Below are 23,148 nucleotides of genomic sequence, written 5' to 3'. Positions count from 1 at the left end.
AGCCAGCAATGTCCACGTCCTTTTAATGAATTTATAGAACAGCTTTTCTAAAAGGTCTTTGACAATACTTGATTTCTTCATTTTTATGACAGACTCCAAATGAGGAGGGACAACCTGACTCCCTTTCTTCATTAAGCCATTCCCTCGGCTGGGTGCAACAAGGTTAATTTGTGGATATTTTTCACCCAAAAAGGCAAAAGAAAAATAAAATCTATATTAATCAGTCTCTGGATTATGATGATTTTGTAGACTGATTGATGCCCCTTTGTCCTATGACTCTTCAAAATGGCTTAGAGCTGTCTGAGTGTGTGTGAGTGAGAGAGAGAGAGAGAGTCTTTTCCTACAACACAGGGATAACTAGGGAATAGTCCTTTGACTGTAAACTTAAAAGCATGCCAAGGTTAAAACCCAGGATTTTGTGTTTGCTTCCACAAGTTTTTTCCAGTCAAAATGTAACTGTCTTTTATTTTAACTCCTGTCCTTGTGTATTCTTCAAAGGGAGAAACACAAAATGTTTCTGCAGTTTGGGAGATAGTCCATAAGATAAGGTTTGGCGTGGAATAGGAAGTCATCAGCTACTCACAGGGGTGACCATTTGGGGCTCTGACCCATCATTAAATACTTCACATAACCTTAGGATTTAACCATAACTAGCTATTAAAGAATATTCCATAGCGGTCATTTTAACCTTGAATATTGATTGGCAAAAGCCATTATTTGTCTTGCAGTGATTGGTATGATTTATGCTGGCTGCTTAAATAATTTTGAGACTGGAGTGATGATATATTTCTATGTTTCCCAGCTTGTCAAATGTAGGGTGAGATTACTGAGATCTGAAATAAGCTTGGTAGCAGCACGTTCATCATTGAATGCGGGAAAAATTGCTGTGCTGGTGGTCTGCATTAGGCAGCAGGAATGCATGAAAGCATATATTTTAACACAATGTTCGGACCATGTCAATTTTCCTTCATTTCTTAATGTAGGCAATGACTGTGCAAGTTGACAAAGGCAAACAAGGGCCTTTATTTGTAGTTGGAAATTGAGCTTCATCAGAAACTGCTTGACAGTTGTGTGACTAGACCACCATCTAGTGGTCATATATTTTATGACAAGCCTATGTGTGAGGATAATATTTTGGACTGAAAAATTAAGACTAAGTAGCGCCTGCTCATCACAAGCATTGTGACTCCCCAAGAATACGGAATCCAAGATATGTGCTCATCTGACTGGCAGAAAATGGATCACTGCACTGATTCAGCCTGAGACAGTCATCACAATGGGAGTGGGAAATGGTCACAGGACAACATAAAACGTACATGTATTTAACCTTAAGAGGTCTTCAGGACATGGTAAAATAACTCAGACAAAACTGATTTTGAACAGCAGTGGCTATGATGTGATAAAACATGTCACTTGATTTGTACAAAGCCAGATCTTAGAGCAAGAAGTGAGGTGAAAGATCTTTCCAACTTTGAAAATGAGAGAATTATGTTACCATAGTAACCCTCTGAGCATCTTTGAACAATTTCAATATTTTATACATCCACCTGGAGTGTTTGACAAACTGCATATAGGTGCATCAGTTATAGAGTCATAGAGGCATATAGCACAGAAACAGGCTCTGCAGCTCAATTCATCCATGCCAGCCAGATTTCCTAAACTGAACTAGTCCCATTTGCCTGTTTTTGGCCTGTATTCCTCTAAACTTTTTCCATCCATGTATCTGCCCAAACGTCTTTTTAATGTTTGTAATTTTACCTGCTTCGACAACTTCTTCTGCCAGTTTGTTCCACATGCACACCACTTTCTAGGTAGAAAATGTTAGCCCTCAGGTCCCTTTTAAATCTTTCCCTATCACCTTAAAACAATGTTGTCTAATTTTGGACTCCCCTATCCTGGGGAAAAGTCCTTAGGCTATTTACCATAAGCATGCCCCTCATGACTTTACAAACTTCTATAACGTCAACCCTCAGCCTCCTATGCTCACGGTTTTATATTTGTAACACACAAGGAAAATGATTATGTTCCCTAAAAATAAGTGTTGTGATATATTGGATTTTTAACAATACCCTTAATTTTGACTAAAAAAATGAAAAAAAAACTGCAGATGCTACAAAACAGAAGTTGCTGGAAAAGCTCATCAGGTCTGGCAGCATCTGTAAAGAAAAAGATCAGAGTTAATGTTCTAGGTTCAGACTGTACCTGAAATGTTAACTCTGATTTTTTCTTCACAGATGCTGCTAGACCTGCTGAGTTTTTCCAGCAACTTCAGTTTTGTTCGTTCATTTTGACTTTCCAGTGTGAAATAGATTTGGGATGTATTCGAAAAATAAATGTCCTCAAAGAAAATATGAACAATATTCTATAACTAGTTTTCTGAATGTTGAAAAATATTTCATTTTGCAGATTTTAAGACAGTGTTGTGGAATTATATTAAGGATCGTGGAAAAGTATTTCTGAAGCAGTTTAGGTCCTTAGTTTTCAATTTGCTTTTTGAGCTGGCCACAATGTGTCACACTTAAATGTTGCGGAAAGTTATATATTCCATAAAGCACCCATGGAAAGATAAACTCAAAATAGACAGTCCATTTAGCCACAGTGGTCAGAATGGACTAAGCATATAAACACTCACTGGCATGCTTTTGTGGTGCAGTGGCAATGTCACTACCTGAAAGGCAAGGTTCAAGCCTCACCTGTTCCAGAGGCATGTAATGATATCCCTGAATGAACTAATTAGAAAATATCTATAAACATTAGCCAAGGGTATGGGGAAAAGTCAATTTCAGCTTCTATTCAGAGAGGTGACATTGGTGAATGATGTTGTTGACTGTAAATGTCTGCTGTTCAGCATATGTCTCACAATGCACTATAAGTAGATGAATTGGAGCTGACCTTGTGTTTATTCTTTTTTTTGTCTTTTGCAGCCCCCTGTGATGGTAGCGCATTCTTTTGTCACAGCAACATGTGCATCAACAACACATTGGTCTGCAATGGCGTCCAAAACTGCGTATATCCTTGGGACGAGAATCACTGTAAAGGTAAAGGTAATCACCTTTTTTCCCTTCCCTTTATGAAGCAAGTGTCGAGCTAAAATATTTGGATCATTTTCTATTACTGTTTCAAATTTTCTATACCTGCAAGTGGGATATATACTTCCATGGAATGTCAAAAAATAATTAGTGCTTATGTTAAACTTACTGATTCAAGTCATGCACCTTGGGCTAAGTAAGATCTGTTTTGGCTTTCTTTAAGGAGAGGACTGTTTGTCTTATCACTGAACTCTGAAAATACTGGAGAGGGAGCAATCTCCCTGTTTTGATCAGATTATTCTCCTGATCAGTTGACAAGGCATGATAGCTAAACATCTAGTTGCAGGCTCACATCAAAAGGTCTGAGTTTTGTTGCATTATTTAAGTAAAGTATAAACTAGGTGTTGCTTTCAGTTTGATTGATTAGCAGAGATGAATAATTGTAATTACATCTCTATAGTCAGACTGGTGTAACCCTTTGCATTGTATGAATTCTAGACCTAAATTTGTATTCATTTCTTGTACATAAACATGGCATTGTCAAGGTTAAGCTGGGTTTAAAGGTAAATAGTAAACACAGTTTAACCTAAAAAAGAATAGATGTTGGATTTTGTAACACTCTGAGTGTCTTCTGAAAAGTCATGTTTGGGTTGCACAAAGGCATACAGAAAAATGTCCTGCTCAGATTATGTGAAGATTGGTACAGAAAAGGGGAAAATTCTCCTAAATTCCAAATTTTAGAAAAGTTAACTATGTTTTTGAGCATGAGAATCATATTATTTAATCCCATCTAAAATAAACATGGGCCAGAATCCAATTGAGAATGAGGAAAGGTTTTAGGTGCTGAGATCTGATCCCAACCAAAGAAATTCTTTTATCCCAATCTGTCTCAAACGTGCTACTTGCTGCACTTCTGTCTTTGCAACACAATTCTGCTGGTCTGGGTGGGAGAGTTGAGGAGTGTGTGGTGATGATTTAGGGTGATAGAGAGATGGGCAGGGTCATGTAACTTTATCCCCTGTCCATCTTATGCAGTGTCACAACCTAGGCCTGTCATATATTAAAACGAAGAATCAAGGAAGTGACTGTAATAGCTTTGATACAACAGCAAAATGATTTCAGTACCAAATAAGTAAAGGCAGAAAGCCCAGGAGGTTCCAGGGCTACAGCAATAGTAAAAGATCTTTGATTGAAATGTTAACTCAGTTTTGGCCTGCCAGTCCGCTGGGTTTTTCCAGTAATATCTTTCTCATATAAAGATGTTGATGTCTACCTGAGGAATTTGAGCTATCAGATCCAATTTTTTAGAAGTAACAAATTAGATTGCTTTGTATATAGTGTAGTACTGTAGTGCCCTTCACAGGGGTCTGATCAGAGAAAGCCAGATAACCTAAAGCTCGGTCAAAGAGTTAGTATTACAGGCAACAGACCAATGATGAAGAACTTAAAATCAAAGATGGCCAAGAGGCCGGAATTAGGAAACCATTAGTAAGTGTTAACAAGAAGGTTTTGTCTCAAATAAGATTTAATTTATTGCGTGATAGCAATCTGGTTCAAATTATATTCAAGTTAGACATTGCAACGAACACTATGAGAAGGCAATGGCCCAATGGTATTATCGCTGGACTGTTAATCCAGAAACTCAGATAATGTTCTGGGGACCCAGGTTTGAATCCCGCCATGGCAGATGAGTGGAATTTGAATTCAATAAATACTTGGAATCAAGAATCTAACAATGATGGTAAATCCATTGTCAATTCTCAGAAAAAAACAATTTGGTTCACTAATATCCTTTAGGGAAGGAAACTGCCATCCTTACCTGGTCTGGCTACATGTGACTCCAGATCCACAGCCATGTGGTTGACTCTCTACTGCCCTCTGTGCAATTAGGGATGGGCAATAGCCAACAATACCCTCATTTTGTGAATGAATAAAGAATAAAGAAGATATCTAGGTTACCTGGTCTGTTCGGTTCAAGATCCAAAGAATTCATTTGTCCTCCTAAGTCCTATGGCATCATCAGGTTTGGCAGTCTGTATCATTAAACCTTCCAGACCGATTACATATGCAGCAGAAGTCAGTGGTATTTGTGATAGGTGCTCAACTGTTTACCTCAGGGATAAATACTAGGTCAAGATTGAGAATAGACTTGTTCAGCATTTGATGGTGCCATACAGATAGATGGAGGTGAGTGTGTAGGGAACGGGAGAGAATGATTTACGAGGACCATGTGCTGTAGACTAAAGCAGCCAGAGGTTATTGTCACATCCCAGAATAATCCTGAGATAGTGAAAACCTTTCACAGATGAGAGTTGAATCAACAGTATATTGTGTGATCTAGCAGAATTTGACATGGAATGAGTAAATTAATTGTGCACAAGTGATCAAGTCTCCACCCCTTGTATAAGGGGAGTGACCAGAGTGAGAAACAATAATGGTTTTAATGAGAATTAGTGGGATCAAAGAGGTGACGATGCAAATGGTTAGAACCTACAGAAATATTGTGATGAATGGAAAGCCAAAGATAGAATAGTTGGGATTTTCAAAGTGCGGTTACAAATAAATGGGGCTAGAGTTTTTTTTTTCCCCAGCAATTTCCTGAATGAAGTAGGGTCATGAGGGCAAAGGAAGGTGTGGGTGCACAATATGAGAAAGTATCAGAGATGACCTCCTCAGTATTCGCATGGGAGCAGCAAGGCCATATGAGATGGCCAGCTTAAAGGAGTCACCATAAATATGCATGGGGGAGTGTGTATTAAGGGTGAAATTTCGGGAGAATTAGCAGCTAATGAACATAGAGATAAAACGGCATGATGACTTGAGACGTGTTTAAATCACTGAGAATATGAAGTTGCTCATGGAAGAGGCTGAGGGTAGAAAGCTGTGAAGATGTCTAAACGAACAGTTTTCATGGTGTTTGGGTTGGAAGTAAAGGACAAAAGTTTTTAATGAGACATGAGAGGCAGAACAAACAGATAAATGATTACTAGGAAGGTGTCAGAAGCAGTAAAGAGACAGTCTAAGATCTATCTTGGTAAAACCAGCCACTCTGACGGTTTGAGTGAACAAGTGAGGGAAGATAAAGCTAGAATACAGAACGTTCATTTAGGGGTGAAGTGTCCTCACTCCAAGCCAGATTTCTGTTAAAGCTATCATGCCAGTGCAATCTCTGTGATAAGCTTATGGGGTGTAAAATCCTTGATCACAAGTGAACAAACATTCCTGAAAGGAGATGCAGAAAGGGACAATAATAGATGACCCAGTGGAACAGTGCACAAGATCAGCTCTTGAACAAAATACTTGGATGTATAAAAATATGAGAGCTATACTCTTAGTGAACAGCAAAAGCTTGACTGAACATAGCTCTGTACAGAGGATGGTGGAAGAGGGCAGCATCTTAGAGATAAACAGACCAAGTTTCCAGTTCCACATGATCTGATGTCACCATCACCTAGCGCCTTTTATATATGAACAGTAGATTAGAGTAAAGCTATAACTTCCTTCAGTCTACTTCTTGCCCAACCGATGTAATGCTCTCTCTTTTACCCATTCATAATTAAGCATGAATATCTAGCGCTTTTACTCCAATCACCCCTACAAGCCTCCTGCACTCGAAGGACCAGCCTCTAACAACATTCTCAGTTCTCTAAGTTGTGCATGTCTAAGTGCAGTCTTTTCACTTCCTTGGAGGAAAACGCTATTTTCACAGTGTTTCATTAAGAGCTGTTTGGCATATTAACAAAGAGACACAAAACTCACAACCATTCGATCTAATTCACTTCCTAGTTAGTTAGACAATTTCTTTTTCTCTCAAATTCTTAACTTATTCAATTTCACAGTCTGGACAATATATTTGCTATCATATTATCTTTTTGACCAATGTGCACAACATTTTGTACTGAAAGGCTGAATCAGTAAGCATTGTCAGAATGATTTGTATATCATAAACATTCTCAGACTTATAGTGTATCCATTTAAATTTGGTCTATGGTCATTAAGTGTTAAAATTCATAGGGAGAAATTTTTTAAGGTGAAAACATGAATTCTCATGTTAGATTACAGGTCCATGTTTCTTGAAAAGCATACAAGAACATGTAAAGTAGTAAGACAGCATCTAAATCTTCACAAGTAAATGCTTAAGAATAGATTGACAAACTTAGAGCAACCAATCATTCCAAGCAGGAGATGAAGTATTGATGTTATTTGGCTTTATAATATGGACCTCTGAAAGTAAGATACTGCAGTCCATTACAAAGTAGCTGGGAGTGTTTGTAATTATTCTTAAAGAAAAAGCTTCTGAAAACCAGGTCGGCATATCTATAATTTTAAAGATATATTACTGTTTTTATTTTCTGTAGTGGACTTACACTATCTTCGAGCACTAGACTAAATAGTTCTTCACAAATTGTTATAATATCTCTGTTATAAGCAACAAGTCATGTTCTAATTTATACAGTGGAAATGGAATAGATATTTTCTAACAAACCTGTTCAGAGATGAGATTTCACACATCTGGGTCAGGTGGGACCTGAGCCCATGCCCTCTGGCTGAAAAGTAGGGACAATACCACTAAACCACATATATGTGAGATATAACTTCATGTTAGCTCAGCTCATATGCAGGGATTTTGTGACAGTAAACACTGCAGATTCTAGAAGCTGGAATCAATAAATGTGGAGCAGGAAAAGCACAAGTCAGACAGCACCTGAGGAGCAGGAAAATCGCCATTTCAGGCCGCAGCCAGAGTCCTGACAAAGTTCTGACCTGCTGTGCTTTTCTAGCTCCACGTGTATTGACTCATATGCAGGGATATTGCCCGCAGAGATTGCAAATCAGTTATAAAGCATCAGCTGAGTTTAAACTGGTTGGATGAGTACTTTGCAGAGCAAGGGAGGACAAAGTAACAAGCAACCCTTTAGGAACATAATAAAAGGCAAGGAAATGCAGATCAGTTCTGGTGTAATAAATGAATATTAATCAGGTTCACTTAGATGCAGGTATGTCTACGTAAAGTCACATTTATTGGTATACTAGGTGGCTTTTATTTTCATTTACTGGGTATTTTCATATCATTATTTTTGAGCAGAAACCTCCTTTTGCGAATACTATGAGTTATACAATCAGACTGTGTGAACTTGATTTCAATTTCAAGCCTCATGAAGAAAAACAATAAAATTGTGAAGAACACTTACCTCTCAAAATGGACGTCCAGTATGAAAAGTATGTTCATTTCTAAAAATGACTGATTTTAAACTTTTTTTTTCGCTGGGGTGGCAGATTGTTCCCACTTGGAAACTGAATTTCACAAGATTCCAGCACAAATTAACACCGGCTTGAATGTTTCTACTTGTACAACTGCAGGTTTCTCACTTCAGCAAAGTCCATTGGTTCTGTGAGATTTATAGCCAAATTTAGAGATTAACCCAAGGAGAGGCTTCTGTTTTGAAGTCACACTGAATGCCTACTGAGAGGCCAATTAAATGTTTTAAGTGGTTAATTAAGGGCTGCCTTATATAATGGCAACATTTGCTTCTGTTCTTCACATCCTATTTTCTTACATGTTTTCTGTCCTCAAACTATGTCATGAAAATCTTTTGCAGTCCTTTTACTGAACTATCACATTCTTCAAGAACTCACAATACAACCTGTCTTGTTTTTTTTTCAGAGTAACTAGAATGTATGATTAAGCTTTGATGCAGTATATGTGCTGTGCCTAAAGAAAGGTCCTTGGCTCATTGTCTGTGGATACTTCATCCTGAGCAGTTCTCCTGGCAGTAAATTTTTGTTAGCAGTGATCTGCTCATGCCTTGCGTTCTTAAGAGCCAAATGAGTATGCTAGATTCCAAGTTAATGTCAGGCTGAATGGGAATCCGATTCGCACTGTTGGCATTATTTCTGAGCCTTGCGCCAGCCATCCAGCCAATTCAGCTGGATTCAACTTCAACAAGAATGAGGACAGTGCTCTTAGTCCTGTGGCTATTTCAGTCACTTGATCCAGGAGGTCTTGACAGACATTACGGTGTTTGAAGGACTCGTCCTGTTATTAAAATATGAATCCCTATTTTTTTGCAGCAAAGGAGAGACAAATTGTAACAAGCAGCTTTATGAATTCTGCTGCTCCATCAATACCTTTGTCTAAAGAACCTCGCAGTCATTAACCTTAACATGAGTGTCATGCATTTGCAGCAGTTATACATATTAACTCTCCATAAATCAATCATAAAGTAATAGTAATTATGCACAAAACTGTATTAACAAAGTGGCATAGTAATTTTTAATGACTGTGTATTAACTAATACGGCCCTGAAAGTATACAAACAAAATATGGAATCCCATACCTTCAAGGAATTAATTATCACTTATTTTATCCAGTCTCAGTGCCCTTTTTCTTACATCTCAATCTCTATCTGTTTTGACATAGTTTTTATGATGGGTGAATTCAGAGTCCTTTGCAATCCCTTCTTGTATCATTGCTCAATCATTAAATCTTATCAGCACCACTGTCTACAGTGGTAAGCCACCAATGAAGTGGTGCCCTTCCTGTGTTTCTATAAGTTCACACTTTCAAAAAAAATTTGCAAGGCAAAGTATTATGATCATAGTGCAGGAAGTAGTCTAACTAACTATGTAGTGATCGTAACAAGGTCAGCTAGGAAGGTATATAATATAAGTTTCCTGATAGGAGCTGTTAACCTGATCCAATCAGACAGTCTTGGCTGGAGAAGAACAGGAGAGTCAGAGGTTCTGTTCACTCTGACACCTGGTTCTGAGGGAGCTGCATCAGTGGCAAGTACTCTCCATATGTAAACAAAGGGTGACTGTGATAGGATACTGGCCTCTGTGTAGAGTTATTTCAGCATCAATGAAAGAAAAGCACAGGGGAATCAATATCAGGATTTTCGACGAGGCTAAGAAGACTGACAGTGGCAAGTGATTTTGGGTTAACCCTTAATGAGATGCTGAGAGCCCATTTGGTATTTATGATTGATGACATAACCATGCACAAGCACCTACTAGCTGAAGCCCAAGTGGACTTCAACCAGGCACTACACCTAACTTTATGATTGGAAAGTGCAACAAGTGGAGCATTTGAGTTGCAGGGTATGCTGATGGAAGTGGACACCCTCACCAGTCCAGCAGAGCTTGGGGAACTCCTCATGACTGAAGGTAATTGCATAGCCTCACTTAGGGCATATCCTGAACAGAGGGATTTGAGGTGAGCCCGTAGCAAATCCCCAAAACAAAGCCAAGCCTAGGGCAAATGTTTAAAATTTTCTTCAGGATCCAGGCTGACAAGCCATTGCAGGTATGCAGTCTTGAGACAGTTAGAAAATCCCACTCAACGTGAATTGAGTAAGTGAACTCATAGGTCAGTATCTAAGAGAGTGCACACCCTTGGAGGTCCACCTACATCTAGTTAAGAACAGTTAATTTGCTTAGCAACATCCAAATCAGATCCAATTAAAATAAACCTCTGGTTAAATGGTCATCCAGTTCTAATGGAGGTCAATACTGGATGGCTGTTACAGTTACAGCGGAACCATCAATTAAAAAAAATTGCTATGGACTCTAACCCTTAAGTTTGCACGAGACCTCAGCCAGACTGAGAACCGATACTGGGGAACCTTTAGAGATTAAGGATACAAGTTAGGTTCTGCGCTCTTATGAGAAGCAGCGAGTTCAGTTATCACTGATTGTAACAAAAGCCTCAGGCCCAAGCTTGAGTGGGTGAAATTGGTCAAGAAAGATTTACCATTGGCTCAACAATTTTTCATTAGAAAATGGCTGCCTGAGTGAAGTCCTAATTAAATACACAGATGTTTTTCAGGAAGATCTAGGGGCTATTAAAGTACCCAAGGACACCATGCATGTTGACCAGGAAGCAATTCCTTGATTCTTCAGGGCCTGCCTACTGCCATTTACCTTACAGGCAAACGTAGAGGCAGAAATCAGAAGGCTGGAAAGCGCAGGAATCATGAAACCAGTCCAGTTTGCACCCGTTGTACTGATTGTAAAGTTCAAAGGGTCACTTTGCCTTTGAGGGGATTTTAAACAAAAGGTAAATCACTTTTTGCCGCTGGATAAATATCCACTCCCTTGCATAGAGGATTTATATGCAAAGCTGGCATGGGTGCTGTCTTTCATGAAGTTGGACATGAACTACGCCTACTTGCAATTGCAATTATGTGAGGATTCTCAGAAGTACGCTACAATTAATATTCGTAAGAAAGTTTGTGCCAATATTCACAATTGCAATTTGAGGTATTGTCAGCTGTGCAATTTTTCAGTGGACAATGGAGAACATTTTACAAAGTCTACTCCAGGTCACCATTTGTCCAAATGACAAGCTAATAAAAGCAAAGATTAATTAGGAGCACATAGGGAACCTGGACATAGTCCTTAGATGTTTCTCCAGGTAGGCATATGCCTTAGAAGGGAAACGTGTGTATTCCAGGCACCCCAGATGATTTATTTGGGCTACAGAGTTGACAAGATCAGGTTACACCTGTTAGAAGATAAAGTGAGGGCAATAAAAAATGTCCAGCATCCACATTTGTACCAGAACTTAGACCTTTCCTTGGGCTGGTGAATTATTATGGAAAGTTCATGCATAATCTGTTGTCCATTTTGGCACTTTTGTATCAACTCCTGAAAAAGGATCAACCTTGGAACTGGTTGCATAGCCAGGCCATAGCTTTTAGGGAATTGATGAAACATTTATAATCCTCTAAGGTGTTGGCATACTATGATCCCAATTGGGAGGAAAACCCAATTGGGTAAGAGACAAGTACCTTGGCTAATGCAGAGCGTAAATACATCTAAATAGAGAGGGAAGGTTTGGTGGTCATATTTGGAGTCAGGAAGTTCCATCAATACCTTTATGGACATATATTTGTCATACTAACAGACCACAAACCCCTGCTAGGTATACTTAAAGAGGCCAAGGCAGTGCTGCCCATAGCTTCAGGTCAAAATCAGCTGTGGGCTCCAAAACTAGGCGCATGTAATAAAAAGACCCTGGGAGGCCACGTAGCAAATATGGATGCATTGAACCGCCTCTCACTGGCAGGTACACCACCAGTGGCATCACCATTGAAAGAGTCCATAATGGTTTTAATTTCCTGGACACGTTTTCAGTCACATTGGATTAAATCAGACTTGAATGCATAAAGATCTGGCCCTGACAAAACTGAAACTGCTGGTGGTGATGGAGAAAACCAAACGACCGTTACAACTGAAACATTTTGGACCCAGAGAGAGAAGATCACAGTAGAGGATGGCATATTATTATGGGCAGCAAGAGTGGTTATCCTGAGCAAAGGTCACCATCAGACCTTGGCTGAACTTCACCAGGGTCATCCTGGGATTTCCAAAATGAAGTTGTTGGCACAATGTTATGTTTGGTGGCCAGGATTGGATGTAGACATAGCCACATTGGTGGGGCGGTGCCCAGAATGCCAACAAGGACAAAAATTACTGCCAGTAGCTCTCCCCACATTGGTAGGAGTAGCCACCTAGACCCGTGACTTAGTGGTCTTAGTTATTATTGACACCCACTCAAAGTAGCTGGATATCATTCAAACATGGGGACAACAGCAAAAACTACTTGTATCTTTTGCAATTCATGAACTCCCAAAAATGTTGGTCACAAATTATGGGTCATTGTTTACAAGCAGGGAATTTGATATTTCCTGAAGTTGAATAGTATTCAATATATAAGGACAGCTCCATACCACCCATCATCCAATGATCTAGCAGAAAGGTCAGCACAAGTTTTGAAGGCTGGTTTGAAGAAACAGCCAGACACCAAACGGTCTCAATTCCTACTTGATTATAGGACCACCCATCATGCAACTACAGGAATAGCTCCTGCAGTGTTGTTAATGGAGAGAAGACTCCATGCCAGTTTAAATCTGATCTTCCTGGACCTGTAGGCGGGGTGGGTGGCATTTGGAATGCCAGTGCTGGACATGAGTCTCTGCTAAGCGAGGGAGACAGTTTACTTTGGGGCAAAATTTGGTGTAGGAATGTGTAGGAGGCATGGTCGACAAGTGGTCAGATCACATAGTGATGTGTAAAGTTTAGGTAGGTGCGATCATTCTGAACAAGCATGTGAACCATTTGAAAACTGCAAACTTGCAAACAATGTGGGAGCAAAATATGGCTAGCTCCTTGGCGGCCTTTCTAACTGTTCCAGAAACTGTGGGCTCTTACTCTCCATCAAGTGTTAAAGATAGTTGATAATTTAATATGGGTGTGGCAGATGTAGCCACCCTTGCCACCTTAAATAGGTGGATCAGTACTTCAGGTGTGATTTCACCAGAGCCCTTTATAATTGAAGCATAACCACATCACCGCAGTTCTCTTTATGATAAATGAATACATTCTGCTAGATTTCCTAATTACTTACTGCACCTGCATAATAATCTTTTTACACTGGAACACCCAGATCCCCCTGCATTTCAGAACTCCACAATCTCTCTCCACTTAAACAATATACTACTTAATTTGACCTCCAAAATGGGCTATTTCAAGTGTTTGTACATTATACTCCATTGACCAGCTCTTTGCCCATTCACTTAAGCTATCAATATCCATTTCTACCTTCTTTGTAACCTATTTGCTATTTACTTTTTTACCAGTTTGGAATCCACAAATTGAGCAGCTATACATGTGTAAGACCCTTCATGCTGGACATTTATGTGAATTGTAAAAGTTGAGGCATCATCCCTGTGGCCCCTTGCATACACCTTGCCAAACAGAAATAAAACCCATTTATGCCTAATGCTTTGTTTCTGTTAGGTAGCAAATCTGTTAATGCAAATATGTTAAACCCCATACCATGAACTTTTATTTTTTCGCAATATCCTTTGATCTGTCAAAAAGTATTAAATGTCTTCTGGAAATTTCTGTCCAGTCCATCTTTCACATCCTATTATCCATAGCACTTAATACATCCTGGAAGAACTCTAATAAATTTGTTAAACATGATTTCTCTTTCAAAAAACCCTGCCTAATTACCTTGAACTTTTCTAAGTACCCTACCATGTTTCCCTTTAATAATTCTTCCGACAACTTCCTTATGACCAAATTTAGACTCAGTTGTCTATAGTTTCCTGCTTTCCGTCTCATTACCTTTTTGAACAAAGGAATAACACCCAACTATTTTCCAATTTAATGGAAACTTTCCTGAATACACACTATCTTCATACTCACCTGTATGCTACCCACCTTCCATTACATCATCTTATTTGTCCAACACTCTACCACCTTGCCTCCCTTGCCACACCTACTACCTTGCTGTTCTGCCAATCTACCACCCTAGGCAGCCATACCCATTTGACATCTTATTCCTTAAATACTTTCCCTCTCTCCTTGGCTTTTCAAGGTAGCTTCAGAATAATTAAATTCTTTAATTACTAGAGTACCATGGCTATTGCTAGAAAAGGATGTGGTTGTTGTGCTGAATTCTTCCACATGCTGTTCTCCTTCTAGTTCCTACTATCTCTGCTATTCTCCATGGTTGTTTCACTGAATCAGTTCTGAAAGATTTTCCATTAAAACGTCACTCAGATAATCCAGAGAAGGCAAGTGTTTATCTTTTAATATGATCAGAGCCTGAAGTAGGGTTTCTAATTCTAATGGGGAAATTTGGACCATTAATTGACAGTTGTCTTGTTAACCCTAGTACTATTCTTCATAATAAACTTATCAGTACATGTACAGGGAACACAGGAAAAGAATACTGCAATGCAGATTAATATCCAGCAGCACTTTTTTGCTTAAGTGCCATGACTTCAGCCTCAGATATTTTCAAAAGTGGCAAACTCATATTTGGTCAGCTTTACCAGGGTGCTGCAACTGCAATGATGGTGGCTGAGCATGTGAACTTCCCTCAAAACTTTGATGTCCCTGCCCCATACTGTTTGTATCTGGGATCCTGTAAATATTGACAGCTTGGCACTGGCCACCACTGTGCTGCTTAACTTGATTCTATTGCTCTGTTTCTGTTTCCTCCAAGCACTTCTCTTAACTGATTCCTTTTTGGAAATCCATTGCTGTTAGTATAAAAGGTGGTTTGAGATGAGAACATTGTGAGAAAAAAAGCAACACAGCAATTAGCATAATGGTACCCTTAAACCAATGTGGTACATGCTGTATATTCAGGAATGTCTATGAAAGTGAAGAATCAATTTGCTTCTTTGTCCCTGAAATGAACTCATCAGCATTGTCCTGGAGTAACAACAGACATCTATCTTTTAAGTGCTTAAACCTTCCTGAGTATTGTCCTGGAATGAGCATCAAACAGTTAGAAACATAGAATTCCAACAGTGTAGAAACAGGCCCTTCAGTCAAACAAGCCCTTACCGACCCTTATAGTATCTCACCCAGACCCCTCACCCTCTAATCCACCTAATCTACACATCCCTGAATGCTATGGACAATTAGCATGGCCAATCCATTTAACCTGCCATCTTTGGACTCTGAGAGGAAACCAGAGCACCCAGGAAACCCATGCAGACACAGGGAGAACATTCAAACTCCTCACAGACAGTCCCCAAGGGTGGAATCAAGCCCAGGTCCCGGGCGCTGTGAGGCAGAAGTGCTAACCACTGAGCCGCCATGCCGTCCATTGCATGAAGGACATTCACTGTTGCAGTTAATTATTGCAAGACAGCTCCAACAGCTGTTTGTTTTAAGTGGTTGTTTGCTGCATATGTTTGTTGCACCCCCCCCCCAGACCTATGCACAATGCATAAAATGGATATGAGATATCATTTCCTGGATCTCTGCTCAATTTTCAAGAATAAAAGTCGTGAATGTGATAGGAAAATCACAGTTAGGCTTTTCTGAAAATTGTGCATCTTGTATTTGTATTAAAACCACCACAAATACTTTGTGCAGTGATTGTTTTTTGGATGTGAGGATTGTGTGGATAGTTTTAAGCAAACTCTCGTAAACAGTAGTGCGTGCCTGAATAAGAAATCCCTCTTGTATAATTTTGAATTTGCATAATTTTAATCAGTTATGTGACACTCCACTGCTGAATTAATGAACTTTGCAATATTTATGCTGGTTAAGTGCTTCGTCTGCTGCCTGAGAAGACTTGAAGGGTGATTTGTAATAGTTGGAGTCTACTTGGAGAATAGTTCCAACACTCTGTAAATGGACCAGATTTTCAAGGGGCACATGTTTCCCACAACTGAATGAAGAGAAGTAAAGCTTTAATCCTATTTTTAATCCTAACCAGAGAAAATACAGTTCCTACTTGTCAAAAATTATCACTATGAATATTTTTAACATGTTTAAATTCAAGCTTGCACACTGTACCAGTATATATTGTACATTCACTTAGTAATTGTGAAAAAGACATGTTAGAACCACTTGGTAATTAATATCTATGTGACCTTCAGATCGCTGCTTTTTATTTCAATTTCTGCCACTTCTTCCCCCATTTCTTATTTTCTAAATTATACCCTTAAAATAGCAGCCGTTTTCCTACAAACACCTACATGAATTTAGAAACCGGCTGAAAATTTCTTCATGCTAAGAATACATAAACCTGTTGGACTATAACCTGGCGTCATGTAACTTCTGACTTTGTCCACCCCTGTCCAACACCAGCACCTCCACATCAGGAATAAATTGATGTAGAAAATAACAACTTAGTGAATAGCAGAATCATACAGCATATGGAAAGCCATTCAGCCCATCACATCCGTTGTCACTATTTGTTTCCATATTCAGCAAGAAAGGAACAGCATCCAAAACTTGGGAAGTAAGACTTATGCATCAACCATCTCCACTAAGCAAGAATTGAACCATCAGCCCTTGACAATCAATGACATTACAATGCTGAACCCCCACTATCATTATGCTGGGGATTACCATTCTCCAGTGTTTGCAAGAAGAGGTCAGGGGCTAGAAATTCTACATGAGTAGCTCACTTCCTGACTACACAAAGCCTGTCCACCATCTACAAGCCATAGTCAAGACAGTGATAGAATATTCTCCATTTGCTTGGATGACTGCAGCTCCAACAACACTCAAGGCTTTTGACACTAGCCAGGACAAAGACCTCAATTGATTTTGGGACTTCATCCACTACTTTTAATGTTCTTTTCCTGAAGAACTGTGGCAACTAATACCTACAAGGTGCACTACCATAGTCACCAACGCTCTGTCAGCAGCACCCACCAAACTCACAATCTCAGCTGATACGTGGATGCAGCATAACTTGCAAGTTCTACTCCAAATTACATACCATCCTGACACGGAACTATATTGCCATTCTTTCGACATTGCTTGGTCAACATTCTAGAACTCTCTCCCTACTAGTATTGTAGGGTGACCCTACATGCTGCAGACTTGCAGCAATTCACGAAGGCAGTTCACAAGCACTTCCACCAGGGCAATTATGATGGGGAACAAAACTGATGTAGCTACTGATGTCATGTTGCATCAACAATACAATAAATAAATATGGCTGAGAAGAAAACTCACCCCATGATTACTGTAATCAAGTTACAACTGAAATTCAGCAGCCTTGACCATTAGAATCTTAACACTGAATATTGGATTTAACACATTAGCTTGCAGACATAATCCAAATCCTACAAGTTTGTGTTTTCCAGCAATAATCACAAGACCAGCCACCTCTCCTGTATATTTGTGGTCTTTGTGGAGACGAGGTCACATTCAAAACTTGGCTGCAACAGCCACGTATTTTGCATCCATATTTACTTAATTAATAGTGATTAGATTATTTTGCATTTTTGTTATATAGCACCAGCATCAGATCTGATGCAGCACTAATTCGTTGTCAAAAACTCTCTGTACAATATTATTTAAACCATGCCATTATTAGTGACAACCATCCTATGACTTTATCAATGCTACATTTATTTCTCTGCTTTTGACTTTTCTGAAGATCAGATAAATTTTTAAAGGCCAAGCATCATCAATAGAATCTTAAATCCAACTTGGGTAAAATCTCTGTCATAGTCTCACACATTTCCAACCATGCATTAAGTAGTTTGAAAATGGTAGACAGAGTTTGTGTGATTTGTACAAATATGGTACATAGTATAACGTTCTCTAAAGGTCACTGGACTCAAAAATATATTTTTTGTCTACAAATGCTGCCAAAACTGCAGAGTTTCTCCAGCACTTTCTGTTTTTGTTTCCAATTTCCAGCATCTATGGTTCTGTTTTATTTTATAACATTAACATAATGTATTCATTAATACCATACCACAAATCATTTGGTGTTATGAAGATAGTCTATAAATGATCCTTAAAAAAATGGAATGGATTACAGTTGTCCTTTATTTGTCAGTCCAGATTCAAGGTCACTTTGTTGATACGTTAAGATACTGTCTAACATAAAAACAGAATATGCAGGAGAAACATTGCAGGCCTGGCAGCATCTGTGGAGAGAGAAACAGAGTTCACATTTTGATTCTAATGTGACTCTTCTGCAGTATTGAAAGGGATGGAATGTGATGATCTTTATGCTGTTGATAGATGAGAGGGGAAACGCGTGGAACACATGGTGAGGTAAATGCGATGATAAAGGAGAAATAGAGACGTCAAAGAGACGTCACCCTCTTTGTATTCCTTACTTTTATTTTACTGTCTAATAATTGCTTAGATATCTGAGTTTTATTAAATTCATAATCAACAGTTTATAAAACTAATGTACAGTAAAGGAATATGCAGAAAAGCTCAAGCTTCCTGCAGAAGTCATTTCCTTGAGCTGAAGATTTACTGATCAACCATGTTGAACATTCAGAACATTGACTGAAGCTCAGAGGTTTTGACCACACCAGACTATTATAATAACTGTGATACATTGTACCACTGTCTTTTAAATGGTAATTCATCTATTTGAGTGAAGACAATTACTCTTAAGTGGGGAATAAATTGTTGATAATTTTACAAAAAAGTACTGGGAACAGGGTACAGAGTTAGATTATTAGCCACGATCATATTGAATGGTGAAGTATGCTTGAAGGACTGAAAGGACTATCCCTGTTGCTATTCTCTATGTTTATGCCACTTTGAGTTTAGGTTGCTGCCTGAGAAAGGTTTACTGCAGCTTTCAGTCAAGTTTCTTTCTTTCTTTAAAAAAAAAGGGACTCTAAATTAAATGTTGTATTAATTTTATTTTTCTTTCTCTCACGCAGAGAAAAGAAAGGTTAACCTACTGGACCAGCTTAACAACACCAGTGGGACTATAATTGGAGTCACATCTTTCATTGTGATTATTCTCATTGTTATCTCTGTAATAGTTCAGATCAAACAGCCACGCAAAAAATACGTCCAAAGAAAACCAGACTTTGACCAAACAGTTTTTCAGGAGGTTTTTGAGCCTACGCAGTACGAGCTCTGTTCACTAAAAGGAAAAGGGGCTGCAGCTGACCTAGGGGACATTGTCGACGACTTTGAGAATTACCATAAACTGAGGCGATCGTCTTCTAAATGCATTCACGACCATCACTGTGGTTCCCAGATATCAAGCATTAAAGGTAGCCGTAGTAACCTCAGCACCCGTGATGCCACCATCCTCTCAGATATACAGCCACAGCCAGTGAAGCCCAGTGTCCAGCCTTTAAGCAGGCGGAGTATCCTAGTCATGAAGCACAGCTACTCACAGGACGCAGCAGATGCATGTGATATTGATGAAATTGAAGAAGTCCCGACTACAAGTCACAGGCTGTCCAGAAATGATAAGTCTGTCCAGCGGTCAGTATCAATTGATTTTTGATAAAGACTATTCATAAACAGGAACTATGCAGTCCGTATTTACTCATACAGTTAAATCACCTCTTGCTTTTCTGTTTTCAATTGCCCTTTCATCTTTAAGTGAAATATCATGCGTATATTGTGGAACTTTGAGAGGCTTTGTCAGTAGCTACATTAACTAAATCATGAGGGAATAAAAGTTTTCTATTAAGTATCAAATAGAATTGACATTTACAAATGTTTTAGGGGATTATCAAACTCCCAGATACAGTATAAATCCATAAAGATCAGATTTCTTTGATCGGACCTTGAGTTAAATAAGGCCAAAGTTGTTAATCATTGCTCTCTATTCAGTCTTTCTGGAAAGTTTGCAATGGTAGGTGTCAGGTACAGATGGGATTAATCTGGAATAAATTTTGCCCACATCCACACCATCCCTATGTCTGAATTATGTGCTGGCACTCCTTGTACAGTTTCAATCAGGCATAATGACCATTTGGGAGAAGTAATGGGGTATGTTTTATAACTATACAACACGTAGACCAAAGAGAATGAGTACCTTTAGGAGAGGAAAAAGTAAAATAGTCACTTCAAATAAATATTTCAAATAACCAAACTGTCATATATTTCAGCACCAACAGTAGTGAGCTTTGTAGTGTTCCACAGTGAAACAAAGATATCCAACAAAGTTGAGGTAGAACTTCTACTGAAACCAAAGAAAGTTTTGTAGTGTATGTTTTAATTTTATCAAGACAAAAAGCATGCTAATGGAATGGGAAACTGCTATGTTGCTTTTTGACCTAGCCATTTATGTAATTAAATAATATTTCTATCTCTCAAGATGCATGAAAGAGCTAAGAGATAAATAGTTACCATGATATTTAGGAAAAAAAAAATCAAGGTGACTTCTAAGTTTTGTTTTATTTTCTATAATACCATTGATAATAAATCTTTTTTTAATGAAATTAAGAGTGATATTATAATCAGCCATACTTTTGGTTGTCTTTCCAATATATGAGCCACGGAAACAATTGTAAAATAAGCATTGCAATTTTCTTCATATATAGTGCAAACAGTATTCATATCCATATCCATACTCAATAAAGAAGAAATTGCATTTATATAGTACCTTTCATGATCTCAGAATGTCCCAAAAATTTATAGTCAATTAAGTGCTTCAAAGTGTAATTGCTGTTGTTATATTAGGAAAGCTTGGTAAAAGAAAAATTGCACACAGCAAGCTCCCACAAAAAGCAAAGTAAAAATGACCAGATTTCTGTTTTAGAAATGCTAATTGAAGAATACATGTTGGACACATAAGAGCACACAAACAGACATTTTGTTTAATTTCTCATCTAAAAGATAGCACCTCCAACACTGCAGTAATCCTTCAGTACTGCGCTGGAATGTCGGCCTAGATTTTGTACGCAAAATCTTTTGAGTGGTATGTAACTCTTTAAACAGAGGCAACAATGAAACGATCAGCCATGACTGTCATTATAGTAGACAATGTAGACCAATGTAATCAATTTACAGCATAAGGCAAACAATATTTGATGTGATCGAAATGTTTTTAATCCAGTCTGATAAAAAAGAAATGGTTACAATATACAGTACCTTAGACATTCCACAAGAAATTAAAAAAGAAGTCAGGCATGACTTTTGATACAAGTAAATTGTCTTTTGCTTTATATCAGCTAGCCTTGGTTATTAAGAACATTCTGTTGTATGTTTTCCATTAGTTCCATCATTCCTTCAGCAGCTAAGATATAAGCAATAATGAACTTTGCAGCAGCAGCACAAATGCTTCTCCTGTACCAAGTGGAACATATGATATTCGTATCTTTTGGACATTGACTATGCGTTGTAGTTTGGAGGCTGACTTTTCCAAGTTGATTCATGTTACAAAATAGATCTATACTTATGTGTGTGTATATGTGTACATGTAATACACATACAAATACACATGCACAGCAACATATGGATGATTAAAGATAAATACTTTGTGTGTGCGTCTATATATATATATATATATATATACACACACATTGATAAATACTATATATACACATATATGTGTGTTTTATATATAATATATGTGCGTGTGCTCATGTGTAAAGAAAAACTTCATCACGCATGTTGAATACGTAAACTATGTGTTGCACTGTCTACCTGAAACAGAAACATTCCTTAAATTCCAAACTGCTTCAAATTTTAAACGTGGCAATAAAAATGATTACATTTGGAATTTCACTGATTATATCTATGAGCAGCTTCACTGTCCCATGGACATAGAAGGATGCCAGTTGCATTAGATTCAGATTGCATGTTCAAGTCTGGGTCTCAAAATCTAATATAGCAGAAATAAAGGTGGCACAACTGTATCAATAACCTAATTCATTTATGGTCCCGTTGTATATAAATCTTTTGATTGGCCCTTAATGAACTTACCTTAAAAACTGTCCCTGTGCAATTTGATTTTCCTCTATAATATTACTGGCTTGAACTTAGCTTGTTCAGAATGAAACAGAAACACACAGTGCCATCTTTTTTCTGATGTTCAGTCATGTGGCCCTGGGAATTTGGTCCAAGATGCTAAGATATGAATGCTTAAATGTGTTTTCTGAAATTCCTCTGCTCGTTATTTTAGTAGTGCTGTTAACTTGGAGGAATGACTATAAAACTGGAATTAATTAAGGATCACAGAGAAAATATACTTTACCCACTGTTTGCAGGAAAGACAGTGTGTTCATAATAAATACTTTTAGATATATATACATAACATGCAGTGAGATCCTCTCACATCAATAATGCGGTAGTGCTAACTGCAAGGAGAATTCTAAATAATCTAACACAAGGGCATTTTCTGAAGATGTGATAGAAATACTTAGCTTGATGAAATGTAATTCTGCATTAAAAGCAAAGGAAACCCCTAACCTGATCTGTTTACGCAAAGTATATAATAAATGAACAGATGTGACCAATTAAGGAGCCAGTAACCTGCAACAGGTATAGTAATAAAAGCTTATTTTATCATCACCAATAGATTTCCAAATAAAGATGTAGCTTATTTTTAAAATTAGTAATAACCCATTGTTCCTGTTGTCCTCCTGAACAATGACAGAATTATGTCAGTGCATTGCTGCAAACCTCCCGGGCTGATCAGTTCACTGAAAGCATCAGTTGAAGGTAAATAAACACTGTAGTTAAGACTGTCAATGGCATGAGGGTGGAGGGCGACATGTGATGCTGAATTAATTTAACAATGTACTTTCCGGAGATTTCAATCAACAAACCATTACTGAGACATTTTAATAGCTCAAAATTATCATCAAAGTCTTCAGTCCTACAACTTTCTAAAATGTGTTGT

The 23,148-nt window shown here is 38.2% G+C and overlaps 1 protein-coding gene across 6 annotated transcripts in view; it reads left to right on the top strand.

Annotated features, from left to right (window-relative positions):
- Positions 1 to 23,148, top strand: part of neto1l (neuropilin (NRP) and tolloid (TLL)-like 1, like) — a 222,583-nt gene that overhangs the window by 174,796 nt on the left and 24,639 nt on the right. For 3 of the 6 annotated variants that reach the window (XM_048528543.2, XM_048528540.2, XM_048528541.2), the window contains 2 exons: positions 2,925 to 3,038; positions 19,220 to 19,778. In XM_048528543.2, the coding sequence (XP_048384500.1) occupies positions 2,925 to 3,038; positions 19,220 to 19,778 (673 nt within the window). Of the gene's footprint in view, positions 1 to 2,924; positions 3,039 to 19,219; positions 19,779 to 23,148 lie in introns of those variants that run through there. The other 3 variants (XM_059646009.1, XM_059646010.1, XM_048528544.2) reach the window with 2 other exon arrangements.

Source organism: Stegostoma tigrinum, chromosome 5 (assembly GCF_030684315.1).
Source record: "Stegostoma tigrinum isolate sSteTig4 chromosome 5, sSteTig4.hap1, whole genome shotgun sequence".
NCBI classification, from domain to species: Eukaryota; Metazoa; Chordata; class Chondrichthyes; order Orectolobiformes; family Stegostomatidae; genus Stegostoma; species Stegostoma tigrinum.
The sequence above is the reverse complement of the archived record's forward strand: the minus strand, read 5'-3'. Positions and strand labels throughout refer to the sequence as shown.